Source organism: Paramormyrops kingsleyae, chromosome 7 (genome assembly GCF_048594095.1).
Source record: "Paramormyrops kingsleyae isolate MSU_618 chromosome 7, PKINGS_0.4, whole genome shotgun sequence".
In the NCBI taxonomy this organism is placed as follows: domain Eukaryota; kingdom Metazoa; phylum Chordata; class Actinopteri; order Osteoglossiformes; family Mormyridae; genus Paramormyrops; species Paramormyrops kingsleyae.
In genome coordinates this window covers 5,396,172-5,417,745 of record NC_132803.1, presented here as the reverse complement: position 1 = coordinate 5,417,745, position 21,574 = coordinate 5,396,172, and the positions used below count along the sequence as shown (strand labels likewise).

The 21,574-nt window shown below is 41.9% G+C and overlaps 1 protein-coding gene across 5 annotated transcripts in view; it reads right to left on the bottom strand.

Moving 5' to 3' along the window:
- hapln1b (hyaluronan and proteoglycan link protein 1b) overlaps positions 1-18,928 on the bottom strand; it is a 34,714-nt gene extending 15,786 nt beyond the window's left edge. Inside the window, exons 1-3 of one of the 5 annotated variants that reach the window (XM_023843576.2) lie at positions 16,891-16,911; positions 4,493-4,628; positions 2,942-3,070 (exon numbers count right to left, since the gene is read on the bottom strand). In XM_023843576.2, the coding sequence (XP_023699344.1) occupies positions 2,942-3,044 (103 nt within the window). In that variant the 5' untranslated portion in view covers positions 3,045-3,070; positions 4,493-4,628; positions 16,891-16,911. Of the gene's footprint in view, positions 1-2,941; positions 3,071-3,309; positions 3,379-3,705; positions 3,958-4,492; positions 4,629-16,890; positions 17,326-18,798 lie in introns of those variants that run through there. The other 4 variants (XM_023843594.2, XM_023843584.2, XM_023843558.2 and 1 more) reach the window with 4 other exon arrangements.
- Positions 18,929-21,574: the final 2,646 nt, after the last annotated feature.

Below are 21,574 nucleotides of genomic sequence, written 5' to 3'. Positions count from 1 at the left end.
TGTTAACTTAAATTAGACATCTGTTCTTGGAATGTTTCATGCAACGTTGCCAGTTATTCCAAAATTACAATGCTAACTCCAGCTTGCGAGACGTGATGTTTACTTGGACGCTTATCAAGTAAAGCACCTTTAAATTTCCCCAGCTGGATACTCTTTTTGTTTTTTTTTACAGAGGCCAACAAAAAGTCTGGTATAAAACCAACAGGCAGGTCCTTGAACATGTGACCTCTTAATTAAAAGCCCTCATAGAGCTTTTTTTAAAAAACTTAAGACCCTTAATGTTAATTTCAATCATTTGCGGCACAAAACCTACAGGCTGGAGCAGCCCATTATAAAGAACCACAGTAAAGAACAGAAAAGGTTCAAAGAGGTCCACACAGCGTGTTAATTCTTCTGCAAGATTCGCCAGCCTCAGCAGTTTGGATGGATTTCCCCCCCCAGCAGTTTACAGGGATTCTCCTGCTACTTCGCCAGAGCAATTGTGCGCAGTCACACGAAGCACCTGACTGATGCTTTTCCCCTCTGTATGCAGCTATTTCATATGTCCGGCATTCAGAGAGAGCAGCAGGAGAGCTGAATGGAGGGAGGGTTCGCCTCTGAGTGGGGATTCACTAAACCGCTTAAGCTGTCACCGCGTGTGTACTGTTACCATTCCATATTTCATGCTGTGGATGAAAGTCTGGGATGAAAATTGAATCATGTTTAACCACTGTCGTTTACCTTTTAGAATAAGCTGTATGTGATGTTTCTGTTTTATGTAAATGAAAAATGTAACTCAAGCTTTTTTTTAAATTATCACGTACACTGCAATACATCTGAATACGAAAGAGTGAGAGTCCTGGCTTTCCAGCATCTTCTGGGCACGCTCAGTTTTGTTCCCATTCCTCAGACTACACAATGTCAATCAAGGATCACACAGCAAGAAATCCACAGTATTATGAAGCACAAGCATTTTTGTTGTGTTGAATACCGCAGTCCGCCTTTCTCTTAGAGACTCTTAAACATCCTAAGAAATACACTCGAGCGGATTGTGAAATGTCTTAAATGTGTTTACTGTGCTTGCACGATGGAAGTGAATATGCTGCAGAGGCGCACAGGCGGGTGACAAGGTGATCTATTCACTCCTGTGCCTTATTACCCCCCCCCCCCCCCCCACAACTCTGAATACTGTTTAGCTCTTGGATCTAGAAAATTCAGCAACAACAGGAAAAAAAAAAGTCCAGTGCCTCTCTGCTTTTCTTATCTCCCTCTTTCATTAAACCCACTCCCTGCTCCTGGTAATTGTCTTGATCGTTTTTTGTTTCACATATTTACATTCCTCACGTTTTTACCAGGTCGTCCCCAAACACTCCCAGCACGTTTACTCTCTTTGCAGCAAATCCTCAAGGTCAAATATTATTATTATTTGTTTTTGAGCTGGTTTGATTCACAGTGCATAACATAATAATGTTTGACATGATATTATCATTCTTCTATTGAACAATGTAAGTATACCAAATACATTTCTATTGTGATGTCATAGTGATTTTTTCAGAAAAATATAATTTCCGACCTTGTTTTTAGCTGTTGATACTACTAATTTTAGCAATAATATTATGGTGAGATAAACTGCTAGTCAGTGGTCTTCCAATTCAGGTTGGTAAATAGATGCATTAAGTGTGACCTGTCCATTCCTGTCCCATTGTTTTATAAGGCTCGATATCTTATTGTTTTCATCTATGTAACTTAGATACCTAAATACTGGTACCTAACCAATATACCTCCTGCATCCATTTATCTTTCTATTAAATCAAATAATAGATATACACACATAAGTGACTGATGTTATTCAAGGACCGAATCTGGACTTTAGTGACATTTGCTATTGAAATATGTAATTTTATAATTTAGTAAGAAAGCACAGAGCTATTTTGATATTCTATTTTTGTTTTTCAGACGTTGTAAAAGCAGAAGAGGAGATGAGAGGTTTGGCCAAAAGGTCTTTCACGTACAGTAATCAATTATTTGGTTTGTTGGGAAAACCTGGTGTCACTTGGAAAGTTAAAACCACATTGGACTGCGGCCTGCTGGGATATCAGTTACATGTAAAGCTGAGGTCTTGGGAAGAAAATACACCTATAGATTCAAATAGGACTGAGTCAAAGCTTGATGTAACCTCCTGAGACCCCACCCATTCATTTATGTCCATTGTAGTGGACATTTTATTTTCGCATCTATCTTTTCACTGATGTAAGGAAACATATTTATTCCTGTTGTACACTAAGGAGAACATGCTGTGAAATTAAAAATAAAAATAAATTTGAAAAAAAATTAAATGGGTCTTAGGAGGATATTGAGGTTCCAAAAATGCAGAACGAACATAAGCACGCATTCTGCCAGGCTAACATTACATTTTCTCTCTCAAAGAGAGCATGTCAGTCAAGAGTGACACACATACACAAACAAAGCCCATCAGGACATGGAACAGAACCAAGATAATCATGTGATCAGCATTGGATTCACCTTGTCATTCAAAATCTCCCTCGATGATGTATGACACTGCTTGTGAGAACCAATGTAAACGCTTTTCTGAGGTGAAAAAGCCAGGAAGTTTAAGGCAGCAGATAAAGTGTTAATTTTGACAATTAAGTCTGAGGCCATGGATGTGATACCACAGATGTGCAAGACTCATGAATCATTCAAGTTGTGGTTTTATCACTAAACACTAATCGACTGAACACGCGGCCCGTAGGATGCCTTACACGCAGATGGACAGTCTTGCCTTTTAACAGGAAGAAAGCCAAAGAGATTATACAGGGTCAAGGAATCGCGACCCGAAACTTATCAGCCCACAACTGTAGTCGAGTGGCAGGATGACATGAAGCAGGGAGACCTGGAGTGACAGATGCCACAGACTGGTTCCACCTGCAGCTGCAGCCTGTCACTGTCCACCTTCTCCTACCTGAGACGTAGATGGTCTTGTACTGCTCACTGTCGCTGTTTGTGTGGTCGACGCTTTCGGCCAGGCCCAGGGAAATGAAGGCAAAGAGCAGCAATGGGTTCATTGTTATAGCACCAGGGGACCTGTTCACTAAAGACAAAAAAGGGGGGGTTGATAAAAGAATTTTGACTGTGCGGTTTTGGCTCCACAGAATGCCCTCATTAAAAGTATACAGCCCCCCAGGGGGACCAGACCACGTCGTGTATGATGTCCATATGGGGCACAATTTACTACAGCAACACCTACGTGCTCCCCCCCCCCACCCCAAATGAACCCCCACCCCCGCACATCCTGACATTTATAATCTGCAGCAGCCTCCTTGTACCAACCGGAAAGTGATGCAGTTCTGTCAATGTCCTTCAGTGTCAGTGCGACGCTTCAACACAGACAGGAAAGACCTGGAGAAATGGCCCAGAAAGCTGAACGCTGCTGGAAATAGCGGCGCGGTGCTTATCAGTGGCATCGCGCCGTTTGCCGGGTATCTGAACTGACGTGCTACTGGCCCAGATACAGCCTCGGGGGCCAGACGCTCTGAAACCCTAAATGATGATAGTCATACTGATAAAGTAATGACACGCACCCTCGGGCCACTTTTAAAAGCCAGGCAAACTTTGTACAGTGCACCTCACAGCACACCGTGTCCCAAATAAGGCATCATCCCTTCCGTTCCTCCCCCCCCCTCTTTCAAACCAGCATCCATTTACGGGCAAAAACGAGCAACTTACCATCTTAAGAAGTGTTCACGCCGGGTTCGGGAGGCGTGTGGAGGGCCATGCACAAACTAGGCTGGACTTGGATCTGGGAGCTTAGCGCTGCAGTTGCACTGATTGATTTTTCATTCATTTCTGAGCAGAATGCTGACGCACTGGCACAGTGTGCCAGGTAATGCTTCTGCAGTCAGCACATTGGCGGGCGCTGCAGAGTAGCCCTTGTCCTGCCTCCCTCTCTCTCTCTCTCTCTCTCTCTCCCTCAAGCCTACAAATGCTTATTACGTGAACAGGGAGATCCCAACTCCCGATAAGACAAGGAGAGGCGCCTTTCCCTCTTGAGAGAGACAGAATCTCCCCAAAAACTGATGCAGCTTCTGCAAAGGGGAGCAGCAAGTCCAGGGTGGGACGGGGAGGGGGGGGGGGGTTATGGGGGGGGAGGGGGGTTGCCGCATGCTGGTTCCCATGCAGCTGGAGCGATGCAGTCTCAGCCCTTTTATCAACACTCTGACATGCAACATTAGGCAGAGGGACCGGGAGGTGACTGCACAGATTAGCAGCATTAAAAATCTGCCTCCCCCAGGGTTACTTTATGGCAGCTGTTACTGCTGTAGGAGTTTATATTCTGCCCCCCCCCCCCCCCCCCCGCCCATTGAAGGCAGCTATAACAAGTCTTTGTCAAACAGGAGTCCTCCATCAAGTTAGACGCTTAGGGAATAAGGTGCTGTAGTTCACTGGCATTTCTCAAATGGTGCAAGCTATTAGTACATAAAATGGTTCTGCAGTGTAACTGCAATGTTATCACCTTGAGGACTTAAGGGGTTAACGGCAGGGCTGCTGTGTAAAACGCGCTGCAGAGGTAGGCCGTTAGCGCTCCGTCTTCGCACACTACAGTTGCTCACGCACACCTGAAACGCCAAGCTTCCTGCAGCCCGAACTTCCTGCGAGGGGAAATAGGTAAAAGGAACTGAACGTATTCACACGTCCTGTGTTTTTTAAGTACAGGAGCAGCTGCAGCTCCTTGAAAATCTGTTGAGGGAGATGTAACTCCTCAACTGGTGCCAAACAGCTGCCAGATGCTCTTAGCGACAAAACAAGCCATAAACAATTCCCAATTTGCCATGTCAGGTCAACAGGCCACTCCCACTGACACCTGGGGGGGGGACGCAATCCACCTAGGACACAAAACACTGACTTTGCACGTTTTGTTCCAGAGCTATTTTTTTCTATTTAAAAAGTGAGAAGGACAAGTTTTATTGGAACTAATGAAGAAATCAGTTTGCAAGCAAACATTTTCATAGATAGTGGCTTATGCACTTCAGGAGGTCCAGCAAATGTAAAAACAGCTAATAGGGTTACATATATGTTTAGCAGACCCTTTCATCCAAAGTGACATGCAGTTGAGAAAGCAGAATTAGCCAGCCCCTGGAGAAACCAGGGATAAGAGCCTTGCTCAAGGGCCCAATGGTGAAATCATTCTGCAGAGTCTGGGATTTGCCCCAGCGACCTTCTGATCAAAGGAACAGTATCCTATCCCACAGAGCCACACACACACACCAAATCTTTAGGAGTCACAGTGGAGAAGATTGAGCAAGCTGGCTGTCTGTGATTTTGTCAGTTATTCCAACATAATGACAAAACGTTGTTTGTTTAACACAAATAATTCTTATTAAATTAGGTCAGAACTTCAGAGATGGCTAAAGTAAACAGTCAATGAATTTGCTTGAACAGGATATCGATGAGTCTGACGGGACGCATGCATCGACCGCTTGACATCGAGGTCACCTGACACATAAGCACGATGTAATAACTGAGATCTGCACTTATTACGGATCAGCCACAAGCTCAGCTGTTCACTGTGGCTATCATGTAATAACTGAGATCTGCACTTATTACGGATCAGCCACAAGCACAGCAGTTCGCTGTGGCTATCATGTAATAACTGAGATCTGCACTTATTACGGATCAGCCACAAGCACAGCTGTTCGCTGTGGCTATCCTGTAATAACTGAGATCTGCACTTATTACGGATCAGCCACAAGCACAGCTGTTCACTGTGGCTATCATGTAACAACTGAGATCGGCACTTATTACGGATCAGCCACAAGCACAACTGTTCACTGTGGCTATCATGTTACAACTGAGATCTGCACTTATTACGGATCAGCCACAAGCACAACTGTTCGCTGTCGTTATCAACATTTCGATGCATCATATGGTACAGGCCTGCTGAGGCTATACCCAAAGGTCAGCCTAGCTAGACACAGCAAAATCCCTGAATGGGATATAGTCGAGGCTTTAAACCTTTTTATTTATTTATTTTGAAAGCCTGTTAAGTATTTTAAATCAGCCCTGTCCTTAAAATGCTACAGCCCAGTACCAATAAATAAATAAATGTGTTTTATGACAACAGATATAAACAGATTCCAATGTCTTTAGTATAATTGCTTCAAAACTACATACTTGAAAAATAACTTCGCTAGTGTATGCTATTGTAATGCATAATAATGTTAGGAATATTATCAGTCTGGACTTGGGTCCTTTTCTCCAAAGCAATGTATTGCTGCAATATTTACAGCACTGTGGTTCTTTTAAGAAAATCTGTCCTGGAGATCAGCTCATATTAGCCATGCTTACTGTGAGACGGCACAGAATTCACTGAAACCCCAGGCAGCTCTGCTGTTCGGTAAGGTCACCATGGATCCTTACTCTTGTGTAAGGGAAGGGCAGAACAAAAAAAAACAAAAAACAAAGAAAAAAGTCTTTACCATCCCTTAGCTAACACTGACAGACTCCATGATCATTTTGACCTGTGACCTCGTATTTGCTGAACTTCCATCATTCTCCAATAAAGTGTAGCAGTGCTATGGCAACACAGACGGTCACAGAATAACAAAAACAGGTAGATGAGCCATTCTTCTTGTATTGCTTCGTGTGTGATAGCAACATTCTGTAAGAAAATGACACGTCACCTCCTTCAGATTTGGCCCGAGCTCTTGCTTCTTTGGCATCAAAGCCATTGAACTCAGCCCTAATTTCACAAGAGGCTGCGTTACTTTGTCACTCCTGGCATGCAAGTCTGTTGTTTTGAATCTGAAACTGTGGGAGTGAGTACTATCAATTTGTTTCCCCCTTTCTTACTGTCATCCCCTTTCACTTCAGTTTGACTCGTGTAAATCTTTATTCTTTGTTACGGAAGAAGTGAGCATTGAACTATCATTTCCTGCTCAATCTTCAGAGACAAAGCGACTGAGGTTGTGAAGATGCTCTGGCTGGAACCAGGCTAGATTGGTCAAGCAGATGTCCAAGGTCCCAGCTTGGAGAAAAAAAAAACATTAAAGACCTTGTAAGGGTTGTAAAAATGAACATAGGAGGCCTGAAAATACCTTTGTGCTTCCATTTTGAATAAAGTAAACACGGTGTATTTTATGTGTAAACTGATCCGTATGTATTAAAGGTAGATGGTTCTGGATTTAAATGATTATGTGGAACATTTGGAAATAGCTCACAAAGCCCTTGCAGGAACCTCAGAATTATAAACGTTTAATAAAATTATTGCTTAATGCTGTGCCCAACAAATACTTCCAAGAAGTAATACTGTTGGTATTTTTCCACTTTTCCATGATCCAAATAAAAAAATAAGTACATCTACATTTAAGGCATTATAAACCAAAACATGCATGTTAAAATTGAATACAATGCAACTGTATCTCTTAAAATCCCGGCTAAATAAATAAGCACACTAAGAAATACCTAAATGAGAAACAGCTGTTTTATCCAGCCAAGATTTTCCATAACAGAATGTAAAACCGTATTAAATGTCATGTACCTGTGTCTTATTTGAAGGAACAATAGATTCACTTGTTTAAGGCTTAAGAGATTTTGTATCTTGAGTTAACCTGCCCTACTTATTGTGGGTTAGGGTTAGGATCTGTGCAGATATTCCAAAGGCAGCAAGGTTAAAATTCGCATTTTTAAAACCTCTGCCATTTGGGGTTTATGAAAATAATCAATGACAACTTGATGTGAAGCAGCCCGAATTGGTTTATCCCACTTATACCATGGCTAACGAACAAAAAAAATAATAATAATGGAATGGTCACAGTTCATTTTTCAGAAGAAAATAATTTAAATTGGCATTGAATAACGTTCCAATGTGATGTTAAAAATATAGCCCCTATAAGGATAGAACGTCTGGTCACTGGAAGCAGTAGGTCCGTCAAATTACGATAGAAACCATCAACAGACGGGTGCTTGCACTTTGAAAACCAAGGAAAATTATGCTGATAGGAATGACTGCTTATTTATGAGTAAGAAGTCACACAGGTTTTTATATCAACATGTTTAATAAAACATTAAAATGCATTAATACAGAACTATTTTTAGGCTGATGGAAGTATTGTGCAGTTACACAAAACTCTGTAGTACAACAAAGAACGAGGCACGAGTTTCAAACTAGCTAATTTTTCATATGATTCCAGGTACGCTTGACACTCAACCTTATGATCGAACGATAAGCTGGCGCAACCCACTGCTGGTATTGATTTGGGACTATTTTAACTGACAGTTTTACAAACAATTATAAACTGATATTTCAGTAGCGTGTACTACTGCTGCAGAAGTGGCCTCGCATTCACAGGGTAAGGCACATGTGATCTGTCAGTATTCCGCGTTCTTCCTTCCACAGGTCAAAAACATGCTGTCAGGTGAAATCTTTGGATTTCCCTTAGTGTGTCAGGGTGTGGGTGCTATGCAATAGACCGGCATCCCAGCCAGCATACTCCCGTGTTTGTTTCCAGTACTTCCTAGGTTAGGTGATGACCTCACCAAAACCCAACCCGGGATAAGTTGCTATGGAGAACGGATAGACGGTGGATACATTTTAGGCAATAAATCAGGTCTTGAAAGCAAACCTGCTATTTTATGTTACAGTAAAAGGAAACGTCAAACATGACCATCCCTATCCCTGCTGCTTCATGGGAATCATTCAGTGGGGGTGACAATTAAGTGCCCTAGTGAGACATTTTTAAGGATGTCAAACTCCACATCAGGTGCCATGGCGGTTGGGTGGGCAGCACCGTTGTCTCGGACCTCCAGGGTTGGGGGTCTTATCCAGAATGGGCCGGTCTGTGTGCGGGTTTTCACTGCTACTAATTAGAGGACTGATTGGCTGAAGAGTCCTCACACCTGGGTTGGAAATTGCTGACCTAAAGGTTATCCTAAAAACCTGCATACACACCGGCCCATTTGCGGATAAGATACAGTGTGTGCATGCTCTCCCTGCGTTGGGCTGGTTTCCTCTGGTTACAACGGTTTGCAAACATGCAGTTAGTGCATCTGGTGTCTCTAATTTGCCTGTACATTATGACTGCTTGGGGGGGCGTGTCAGCCCTGTGTGCCATCCATCCCATCCAGGGTGTCCTCTAGCATTTTGTCCTAAGCTGATTGAGATCCTGACCAGGTAAAGCAGTTACAAGATGGATAGATGAGTAAAAAAATCAACATCATAACTTTCCATTTAATTACCCATAATACTAAAATCCACATTAAGTATTCACCTAGATCTGCAAAATCCATCAGTTTACAGGTAGGTATATATGGCAGGTCTGCCCAACCCTGCTCCTACCACCCTACAGAGCCTAGCTACAGCCCTAATTTTACACACCTGATACAGATACTCAGGCCCTCAGGAGGAGGGTTAGGGCAGACCTGGTGTATAGATATACATTTTGTCTTCGGATATTTGACAAACATTAATTTTTTCTGTAATGGTCCACTGTAGTGTTTCTCTGTATTACAATTAGTCCAGTAATTTGGTCTTTTTCACTCCCACAATTTAGCTCAATCCTCTGAGATACACAGGATCCTAAGACACTGTGTCTCTAGCGCTTGGTTACAAAGCAACTCCAATGGCTCGAGAAAATAAACACTCCGCCCATAAAAGATGCATGCGACATTTGTGCTTCAAATTCTCGTGTGAATGTTCCAGAGTAGTTACTGTAACTGTCTACCAGCCTAAGAAATCAGTGAGGAAGATATGAGCAAAAAATTGTTTCCTGATCATTCAAGAAGACTGTCTACCTCAGGGGTCTCCAACTCTGGTCCTGGAGAGCTACTATCCAGTAGGTTTTCTGTCCCACTTGGCTTCTGATGAGCCACACCTGGCCCTGGTATTTACCTGAGAACAGATGTGGCTCATCAGAAGCCGGGTAGGATAGAAAACCTACTGGACGGTAGCTCTCCAGGACCGGAGTTGGAGACCCCTGATCTACCTGGATTCTGGCAACACTTTGATATAAGTTCAATCCATAGTGAACAAATCCCAGTTCATTTATGCAAAACCGATAAACAATCACGAATCAAAAGTAATGATGCAAGGAAATATTAGGGTCCAGAAACCCTACGACCCCGCTTATGCTGCTGCAAAATTTCAGCAAGTCTCAGTTATCACCCTTGGACCATCACAAGAGGGGAAATCGATACAAATATTAAATTCCAATGTAAAAGCTTGTATTTTGCATCAATCAGACACATGGACACCAGCCAAAAATGCCCAGAAGATGACAGACGCTTATTAGTCACTGCCTAAGCTGACAGAAATACCAGCTGCAATGAACAGGAACATAAGCTGGTAACAGCTTGCAGGGAATTACAGAAGTAAGGAGAGATTTCTGATGTGCAGAGGAACGGGGATAATCTGGGCAGACATTAAGGAGGTTAACCTGCAATGCAGCTGAACAGGCGCTGGCCTGAAGCCTAAAAACAGACCTGGAAGAGAGACAAACTCAGTAACAGCATACAGGTCAGGCTGATACAGACTGTTGAATATGAATTTAAGGACGTCGCAGCTATGTGATTGGTTAATAAAGGGGGCATTTGACCTGTGGTGCAGCCATGGTGGAAAGCTGCCAGTTCAGAGCCTAACAGTATGTGCCCTGTGATGGGCTGCCGTCCATCCCATCCAGGGTGGCCCCTAGTCAGGCCCCTAACTGCTGATTGCTCTGGGGATGCTGGCTGACCCACGTACTGAGACCCTCTCACCCGTGTGTCTGTGTGCCCCACGGAGAGCAAGATGGGGTAGGTGAAACAGACACCCCCCATTTCCTCATGGGTATGAATGCAGTATCACTATTCCATCACATAATATACTCACGTAGAAAGGAGTATTTCTCATGAAGTACTAATCATTTAATCATCCATCCACCTTAGAGGGATTATCCCAGGCAGCAAAGGTTACAGGGCAGAGGAACATGTTAGATAGGATGCCATATAGAATAGAATAGAATAGAATAGAATAGAATAGAATAGAATAGAATAGAATGACTTTATTGTCATTGCATATTTTTTTGCACTACGAAATTTGCAGAGCATTCCCTCGGATGTGCATATATCTAGTCATCACAACATAGTTGCAGGGCAGACATGAGCACATACTTATAATCACACACTGCAGGCAGACCCCAGGTTACGAACGGGATCCATTCCTTAAGTCTATGCTTAAGTCGAATTTAGTGTCAGAAAAATGCTTAGTATACAATATATAATTTAGCTTTTTATGTACGTAAAATACTTGAACACGTCAGAATACACTAAAACATCTTAAACATAATACAATACATAATAATATTAATTATTGAGTTACTGAAGCCGTGCAATATTTCCACGTTCATCACAGCGTTGTGCGTGAGTTCGTTTTTAGCATTGCATTTAAGCTGAAGCTTTAATATCTGTATAGAAGTGCATTCCTAAGTACAGGTTGTCCATAAGTTAGCCATTCAGGGTACTGCCTGAACACTGAGTGATCCAAATGCGAGCCTTTAGACCACAGGAGGAAAATGCACAGCGAAGAGGGGCAGAATGCAGGCCCCAGCCCTGGGGGTGTCAGGGAGCGGGATGCCCCCATACGGCTCCCCACTGAAACACACAAAACACAGCCCCCGCTGCCATCACCGTCATTACACCTGAAACAAAAAGCATCGCAGAGAACAATGCCTTTCACAAGAGGTAAGTGTTCACACTTGTGCTAAAGGCTGGAGAGAATTCAAAATGGGCTCAGCAGAGCACCAGGCCGAACAGATACTACATTGTTTTTCACTGCGCACGCCTGACAGTTTTCTGGCAGCTCATGTACCCCGAGAAATGAACAATCGCGGCTCGCTCTTTAAAAGGAGCTGGACTCTAGCTGGACTTCAGGATGATTAACAATGCGATTGTGTTAATTTCTCGCCAATTAAGGCCCACGGGCATTTACACCAGCAGAGCACAGCGTGTTGCACACAGCCACCGTAAGCGTACCTTGATTCCTGCCACCGGTACCTCGTTTACGTTGCCACGCCAAGGCAGCGCAGGAACGCACGGCACACAGCTATAGTCCGTCATGCTTTGGCATTTGTGGCCCATCCACGTGTTTATAGGATGACATCAGCAGCGTGCACATTAGCACACGGTCCCTTGGCAGTGCAAACTGAGGCCCCAGAACATCACGTCTCCACCATTAAGGTGGGGCTACTCCAGGGATCCAGTTACACGCGTGTCTTGCTTAACATGTGCACTGCATGTGTGCCAGGAGGGAAAAAAAAGAAAGAACACTTGCATTCTTGCACGAGGCATTTGCACTTAATAATATAAAATTAGCTGTGAAATTTCCTGTTTTCCATACACCCCTGTGTTCAGTAATGTAGAGATATATTAACCCTGTCTAATTCTAGTCCCACTCTATTTTACATTTTTCATTATCACAATTAGACATTAGACCATTTAAATGCTATCGGATTTACTTTTTAAGCTATTTAATTCATTCGGATACATTTAAAAATGCAATGCACTACAGGTTCAGTATACCATAAAAGGAAATTCTGGTGTCTGGACTTACAGAATAAATTAATTTAATAGCTACATGCACTGCATTGCATGTGCCTAAAATGACGTGCTGTCAGTTGTAATCTGGTTGTAACATGACAGCCATTATTAATCAGCCTAATGACAATAAGGACTCTATGCAGCCTATTTCCTGAGAGCATCTTCTGTCCTGTCCTATCTTGTCCTACTCTGTCCTGTCCGGTCCTGCCCTGTCCTGTCCGGTCCTGCCCTGTCCTGCCCTGTCCTGTCCGGTCCTGCCCTGTCCTGTCCAGTCCTGCCCTGTCCGGTCCAGTCCTGGCCTGTCCTGCCCAGCCCTGCCCAGTCCGGTCCTGCCCTTTCCATTAAAGCGTACATTCCAGAGAGAAGAGTCAGCCAGTATCCCTGGAGCAATTGGGGTTAAGGACCTTACTCAAGGGCCCAATTGTGACATCGCTCTGCCAGCGATGGGATTTGAATCAGCAACCTTACAATCACGTGCATAAGAGTCTTAACCTGCCTCCTTAGAAAACATGTTATAAAATGAATTATAAATTAATATAAATTTATTTGCTTTTATTCAGTTGCACTACAAAACCTTGCTTTTGCGATTAATTGTAAAAAATACAAAAAAAGACAGCTCACTGCATAATCAAATACCTGGAACACAAGGATGTTCTTATGACTGAAACAGAGAGCCCCTTTCCTGAAGCAGAGGAACTGCCACATTAGTGAGCAGGCTTACATTCTGTTTAGACAAGCAGTAAGCATGGAAACATAGCGGTGGATTTACGCTACTTGTATGAGGGCGGAGCCCATTCTGAAGCTCTACCGCTTTCACATTCCGGTTCATGCTTAGCTTAACATATCTGAGTGCAACCTGCGACTGAAATGATGGGACACTGATCTGGGCATGGCAGCTGAAACCAAACAGAGTGCCACTTGCTTTCAATCAAGACAAGGTATTCATTGGAGCCCGGTTTGAAAGCTTTTGAGCTTGGCATTTGAAGGCCGAGTTGGAGATATTTTCCCACTGGTGCAAGAAGTGGGTTCACTCCAGTCCATCCACACAGTGCTCATTGAAGCCAGCTCCATGGGCTTCACCGTCACCCTCACACCACCTTGGCCCTCACAAAGAGGCCTCAGTGTGCCCGTGCACGGTGAACTCACCGCTCTGTAATTGGGCAGTTTTGACTGGCTAACCGCCTGGTTCCTAATCATAGGACGGACCAAACCATCCCCCGAGCCTTCTCTTATACCGCCTCCATCGCCAGCCCCCTTGCCACTGACCAATGGTAACGTCCGACTTTCTGCTTTGAAGCCGGTTTTCAAAAACTAATTCCATTTCAACTAACTGAATAGCCCTTGAGCACTACAGTCACCATGGACAGTATCTTGACAGGATATTAGTTGAACATGATAAAAACTCTAACATCATTTCATGAGGGTCCATTACATTCAGTTGTTGTCCCAACAGATTGATAAAACAGCCAAAAAGTGAGCTGTATTCTTTGTCAGGAGGCACAATCTCACTTGACTTCAGCACAGGACACATTTAGAGTGCTCTTCATAGTGAACTGCTGCAAAACTGCAGAAATATCCCTCACACACCTTGAACAATAAGCATTTTAGCCATGCAGTGACAAGTTGATCAATGGAAGAAGGTGTTTAGATTCCATTATATTCCTCAGCCACTGCACCAAAATCCTTCCACCATGAAGAACTGCCATCAGGATGAAAAAGAATACTATCTCAGCTATCATTGTAGCTCAATAATGAAATCTCCCAGATAGTGGACAACAGGGTCTGCTAACTAAAGAAATGTAAATGCTGCCCTGATTTGTCAGCAAATTAAATAACACTCAAGATTAGGTTGTACACTATAGCCCTGTAGAGTCATACCAAGTAAAGAAATCCTTCACACTCACACTAGAACATCTAGGCATTATCAGCATAATCCAATAAACCTCAGGACAAAGCATCTTAGAAAGCACAAGTTGGAGATGTTCCCAGGCAGTGATAGCCCCTTACGTAGGGTGTGTTCCTCCCTCATCATATGGCTACCCCCTACTTCTCCCACCCGTTCACACATCCTGAGGAAGGCCTGTCGTTGGCACAAAGTGGTGGCACATAGGCTTTGGTCTAATGACAGGAACTGGTGAATCATGACATTCAGTATGGTTTCTAATCCCTTTAAGCATCACGTTCCATTCATCCATATGGCACTGCAAGGAAAAAAGAAAAACATCTAATGATTCCAATTACATCTTCAGTAATTGGGCTCGTGATCATCTACAATGTACCCCCCCCCCCCCCCAAAAAAAAACAAAAAAAAAAACAACCAAACGGGCAGGATGCCATTTTGTAGGGGGGGGGGGGGGGTGCTAACATTAACTCAAACAATCACTCACTATGGGCAATTTAAAGTTACACAACCCAATGGCAGCACTTAGGGCAAACGAACACATACAGAGAGGAGAACACACAGATTCTGCACATCCAGAGCTGCTCTGAGGAAACACTACCTACCTACCTACAAAAAAAGAGAAAAAAAGTTATAATTTTGTCATCCATTCATCCAGTGCCGGTATATAACAAGCCTGAAGACCATCCCAGAAAGCAGAGGGCATGGCGACAGCCCTGAGGGGACAGACACCTGCATCCTTCAAAGGGCACAGTAGAGGATTTCCAAAGGAAATCCATGCCAACTTCGGGACGATGTGCAAACTGCAACCATACAGAGCTGTGGCTGGTATCCAACACGCTACACTGAAGATATTACACACGATTCTACAGTGGAAATGAAAAACAACTTATTAAAATAAGTATTTACAATAAAAATGAATAAATTTGTTAAATACTGGAGCTATTTTATTATTGGCATCATGGAAAACTAATAAAGTTAGCTGGCTTACAAAGAATATATATTATATATGTAAAACAACAGACCAGACACATATTTATGCGGATTATAGAATGGGACATAACAGTTCTCGAAGGAGGCCAGCCCAAGTAATAAACACCCATTTATACAGAGTACTTGCACAAATTCTCTCTCATTCACAGTATATAAATTGTTTAATGATTCATACGGGACTGAATGTACCATTATATTTCTCAAGGTGTAGTGCACAATGCCCTACATTCACAGATCTCAAAGACGGAACCCTTAAATTACATTCAAAAGAGCACCAGATCTGATCAACCACATATTACCCTTCCACTTTACGTCAGATTTGGCATAACTAAGATCACAAATCGGCATCCCAGTCAGATTTTTAGCGGCAGACTTCATAAGTATTTTTAGGTCCTGCTTCAAACCAGTAGATGGCAAACTTAACTCACTTAAGTCCACAAAACGGTTCATTCATGAGGTAAATAAAGAAGTGCATTATTAATTTATGCCATAACACAAGCTTTACCGCCAATATTTATTTAGCCAGCTGTTTCCTCCTGTGCCCTTTCAACTGTATAGAAGCGGGCCTTATGTTAGCGCTCACCAAGCCCATTTGCCCCAGACCTAAGGAACATTTTGTCACTATGTAGGTACTACAAGCAGCCTTTTCACTCGCAGCTACACTTTCGGGCTCCTGCGGCGCTGGACAGTCCCATAATTCATGGAGTATCCACACAAACACACCGCAGAAACAAGTGCTAAGTTATACTAATAATGAATAATGATTAGTTTACAAAAACGACCAGATAAAACATCAGATCCTTTTTCATTGCACTGTGGTAGACTATGCTGCAGTAAAGACAGACAAATAAAGTACACATGTTGTTGAAATCGCAATGACAGTATTCTTTTTGCGCACATATTGATTAACGTCATGTGTATGGAAGTAAACGTTAATTATAAAGAGCCACACAACCCCCCCCCCCACCCAAAAAAACAAGAAAATCAAATTAAATGGGTCCCAGCAGTGAAATTTTTTGAAAATACCCTAACTACACCTACAGTATTCCGAAAAAGGCTACAGCCAGTTCTACTATACACCAGAAGCGCATTAACATAAACACGAGTATTTAACATAAACATAATTTAAAACGTAGGGTATAGTAGTATGTAATAGCCTTAGAAATTATTTCCTTAGTCAAGTTTAATAAAAGCTGACGGAAAACGGAATACAGTGTGATTTTTTTTTAAAAAAATGTGTTTTTTAAATGAATATTGAGTTGTGAACAACTCTGTTCAGTTAGTTATTTGGCATTTAAAACCTTTAGGATATTAGCTACGCCGTTTTCCCAACACATCAACACATTACAGCAAAAAAAAAAAGGCAATGTACAGTTTTGTCTGTTTAAAGATATCCTCCTTTAACCCGAAATGAGATGGCTAGGTTTATTATAAGGACTTGCGGTGCTCACCTTGTGAAAGTTGCACGTTGAGGGTCAGACTGATCCCGAAAGCAGGCATTGAGTAAGAGGAGAAGTCCTCCTTCCCCACAGACTCAGGGGGAGGGACCACGTCAGGAGTCAAGCATCAAGAAATTATTGTATATATAAAAAACTGCTCTAAGTCATCCCAAACCGGCGATCCCATTAGGCACCCAGTAAATTTCACACGCAGATCAATGGCTGCTTTTGACTAATGCATTTTACGATTTCTGTTGCTGTTTCCGATGAGCACGCAGGCAGCTCTAGCAAAATACTACTAAATACTACGATCTCATTATGCTAATGAAAGGGCTACGCTGAGCTATAGGCGGGTGGTGTCTCAGTCTGCAGATGGGAATACTGCGAAATATATATATACTGTACACTAGACGCTCTGATGACAAAATAATGACAAATACAACCAAACGGTAACTTAATAAAAGGTAAATCGACTTATAATGAGTGACTAGTAAACTAGCAATTATATCACACGTGTTATATATAGCGATCGTGTTTAACTGCAATGGGAGGGGTTTAGTGAAAGTTTAAACCTACGATTTCTGTGTGTGTGTGTGTGTGTGTGTGTGTTGGGGGATACGGGTGCTTCTGTCTAGTGGTATCTAATTTTGCTATCTTGTGTAGACAACTGTCCCCACCAGATAGCAGATCAAGAAAAAAGCAGGTATCTTACGGAAATCCTACCCCAAACAACTTAATCTGCTTTTTGTGTAAAACTTTTTTGTTTGTTTCCAGTGTTTCATCTGTTTCTGACTATTAGTGCCTTGGGGTTGGAGGTATTTAACTACATTAAAACGGGAATCAACAGGAAATCCGCACAATTAGAGCTGCGCCTAACCTGTATTTGCGGGCTGGACGAGACGGGTGGGCTACATATATAGGCTAGCTAGTAGGCTATTACATTATAGGTGCAGGAATAATATTCTGGAATAGCGACTATTCTAAAAGCTTTCCTCAGCTCTAAAAAGTGTTTATGAGATTTCATTATTTCACAATTTCGTTATATTCACGCCATAAAACCATAAAAAAATATATATTTTACAACCGGGATTTCAGAAACACTACGTCACCGCTGTGCATCAGCTGCAAAAACTGCGGTTGTCTTCCTCGGTTTTCACAGCAAGTGGCACTATTGTCTGTTGGATTCATTTTACCCAGCTATGGGAAGAAAACGAAAGAGTAATTTGATTAATTTTAGGCTGAGAATTTTAGCTATTCCCATTCTTCACAGATGCAGTTGTACGGTTTGCTAAATGTTATCAAATAGCAATTAATTAATTAAATATATACAATGAGTAATAATAAACTAAATTAAACTGTACTGGTTTAATAAATTAGGACCGAAAGACCCATTAAAATAGTTAGCAGTTAACCACTGAAAGATCACAGACTAGTAATCTGATTTTATATATAAACGTTTAACTGTTGTTATGTATAGAGTTGCTACAACACTGTGTTAAATGAGCATACCTTATAGTAATCCAGCAAAATAGTTAATATGTGTGGTCATAAGTATGTTTTTTTTTAAGTTTTCTCTTTAAATATGTTTAAGATTATCATGGGTAGGTAACACTTTCCATATATTAATGTTGTAACTCCTTACCATACTAGAACTTCATATTGAGCTTTCATCACTCAATAACGTAGAATGTGCAGAGTATCAATCTGATGCTAAACAGTAGTATTGCACAACAGTAGTATTGCTAAACAGTAGTATTGCCAAAAAAAATTACCCAACATGCAGAACCTGGAAGAAAATGGTGAATTTAGGTTGATTATTATGCGTTATTATCCAGACCAGAGTCACAGGGAGTCTCGGGAAGTACAGGGCGTGAGGGAAGGATGTAGCGTGGAAACGTGGTGAGAAGATGCAAAGTCTACCTGGACGTTTGAGGGTTTCTCCTGAACCAGGGTGGTGTGTGGCCTCCTAAGTTCGATCTCCGTACCTGTGGCAGTAAGGTGCTGGTTCAAATCTCGTGGCTGGCAGAGTGACTCTTATGATCTTGCTGAGGGTCTGAACCAGCACGCATAAAGTTACCAGTGAGTATTCTTAAGTCACACTCCTTCCTTGGCTCTGCGGTCCCAGCCACGGTGTCACATCTCATTGCTGCTTTTTGGATCATGCAGAGAGGAGCTTCCTGTTGGGTTTTTAGTTTCGAGCACTGTAGGTGGGCAGTGACAACACTTCCAGCTGCACCTCGTGGACTAGCTTTTTATGGTACTTAAATTACCTGCTGCTGTTATTAATCTCATAAAGCCATCTGCTTTTCAACTCCATGTATAAGTGGGTGTAATTTCTTGGTCAAGTAATACATATAGATATAAAGCAGCACTTCACCATTTCATGTAATGATCAGTGCTGTGGATTTTCCTAAAATTCTGTAAAATAAGACTGGAGAGATGTTATTTGTAAGCATTTAATGTTATTTGATTCAAAACAATAGAGTAATCTCTGTGTTGTGTTCCTTGTAGTTAAAGTTTCATATCTGTGCATTATGTCTCTAACACATGTAAATTGTTTCATGATGCTGAATTCAGTGCCAATGATATATTATTTTTTATAATCACTGTTTTTATAATTTTGGACACTATGTAATTTTTTTGTATGGAATTGATTTGACATTCATTGCTTCTGTTAAATGCCAAGGACATTTTTTCAATGTTTTATTCTACAAACATCTTAAATAAATGAATGAAAAACTCTGTCCCACCCATAAATCTGTCTCCACAATTATAGCGACTAATAAGACTTAATTACATTCTCATCCGTTGAAAATGTGTTTCTATATTAGACTGTCTTAGCTAGAGTTTTTAAAACCATATTAAAATTATCCATCGTTATCATTTTTATTTGACCACAATATCATTTGTGCTTAAAAATGTGTCCTCTGCCTTGTTACCCATAAAATAATTCAATCAACACAGAGGGTGATTTAAGTCTTTGCCTGAGATCACAAACTCAAAGCATCAGTAAAACAGGGCATAATATTCTTTAAAGGAATTCTTGTTTTTCAGCTGGGTTCTTGTTTCTTTGGCAATAAATGAGAGAGTCCTGTATCTAAGGAATGTTCCATTATAGATAATTCAGAAACAGGCAATGCTTTTGTTTGATTTACGGAGGTCCATGCGATGCAGTCTAAGCAGTCATCAAGGGACTTCATATCATGTACCAGTGATTCCTTCTTTTATAAACTTGTTTTCAAAGCACCATAACTTGAGGTATCAGGTTTTGGAACTCTGGAGCAGTTTACATAACTATTTCTATACACATTCTATGCATCCTTATACTTCTGCATATTCAGCACTTGTAATTTATAACTAAAACAAACAAACAAAGCTGTAAATAAAAACAGTATGAAATATTCAAATGAATCTGACATTTTTGTCTATGGATAATGAAATATTATTTCGGGGAAAGTTGGTAAACATTGTTCTCTGACAGTTATAGCCAGTAGACTAAACTTTGTGTGGGAATGCATATTTATAATTCGTGTACTCTTCTATAAAGAGTCTGTGTTACCATGTAATATTTGATAGTACCTTGAAATACTCAGGGGCCATAAAAAGACTTTACTAAAGAGGGACATGGTCAAATAATGAAAGAGATTCCTGGCAGGGAAAGGCTGCTACACCCACTGTAAACGCTCTGATGCAGCAGCCCCCACCCATCCTCGGTTGCAGCTTCTACAACAGGACAACTGCATGGTATCAGACCGGCAAGTATCGGTCCGTAAACAGCAGAACTGCAGTAATGATATTTTATTGAGCAGAAACAGCAGAATATTTCCTCTAAGTAGCTTCCTGGTAGGTCAACAATAAAACTCCCAGAAAAAATAGGATTCACCGTTAACTGTGAACTTGTCTGTACTGTTCTTCCATGTCTGTACTGTACTATTCCTGTACATGTTAAAGTGCTAAAGGACACAAACAGGGCATTTGTTACTGTTATACCTACGTAAACAGTGGAAAGTGCGGTAAGCTCAATGGCAAGAGTATCAGATAGATGTTCAGTCCTTGCCGAGAAAAAGGAAAATGTGTCAAAACTTTGGTTTTTGTTCTTTTTTTTTAATAAACTAAAAGTAAAAAGGACAATAGAAGACTGTCCCTTTGAGTCCAGGACAGACATTTTAAATCAGCTGATCATATATCCATCCATCCATCCATCCATCCATGTACATACCAACTGCAGATTTACATTCTTTTTCATTGAAATAACCACCATGCAGCCCCTAATTCCATTCAGGTCACAGGGGTTGATTGCCTCTCTCAGGTCACAAAGCCAGGGAAAGCATAAGTGATGAAATGTGTCATCCTGGGCACAGGTCTCAGTGCTTTGCAGAAAGTCATCCAGTGCACGCAGAGACTCAACCTGTTGCTCCAGTGTACGTTCCTCAGGATTACAGAGGAGACGCGCTGTCGTGCGATTGGGCCTGGGATGCTTTAGTGTATACAGCCCCTAGCCTCTGTCTGGTGAGTCACACACTGGGCATTTCAGAGGAGCCAGGTCATCCGGTTACATGCTTTCTGGATGCCAGGAAGAAAGCAGATTATAAGGAGGAAACGGGGGGAGAAGGCCCAGAGCGGGGGCTCGATGTTCACCCTCAGCCCTGGAGGGGGGCTTCCCCCTTCAATCCAAGCCACGTCTGCAGTGAATACA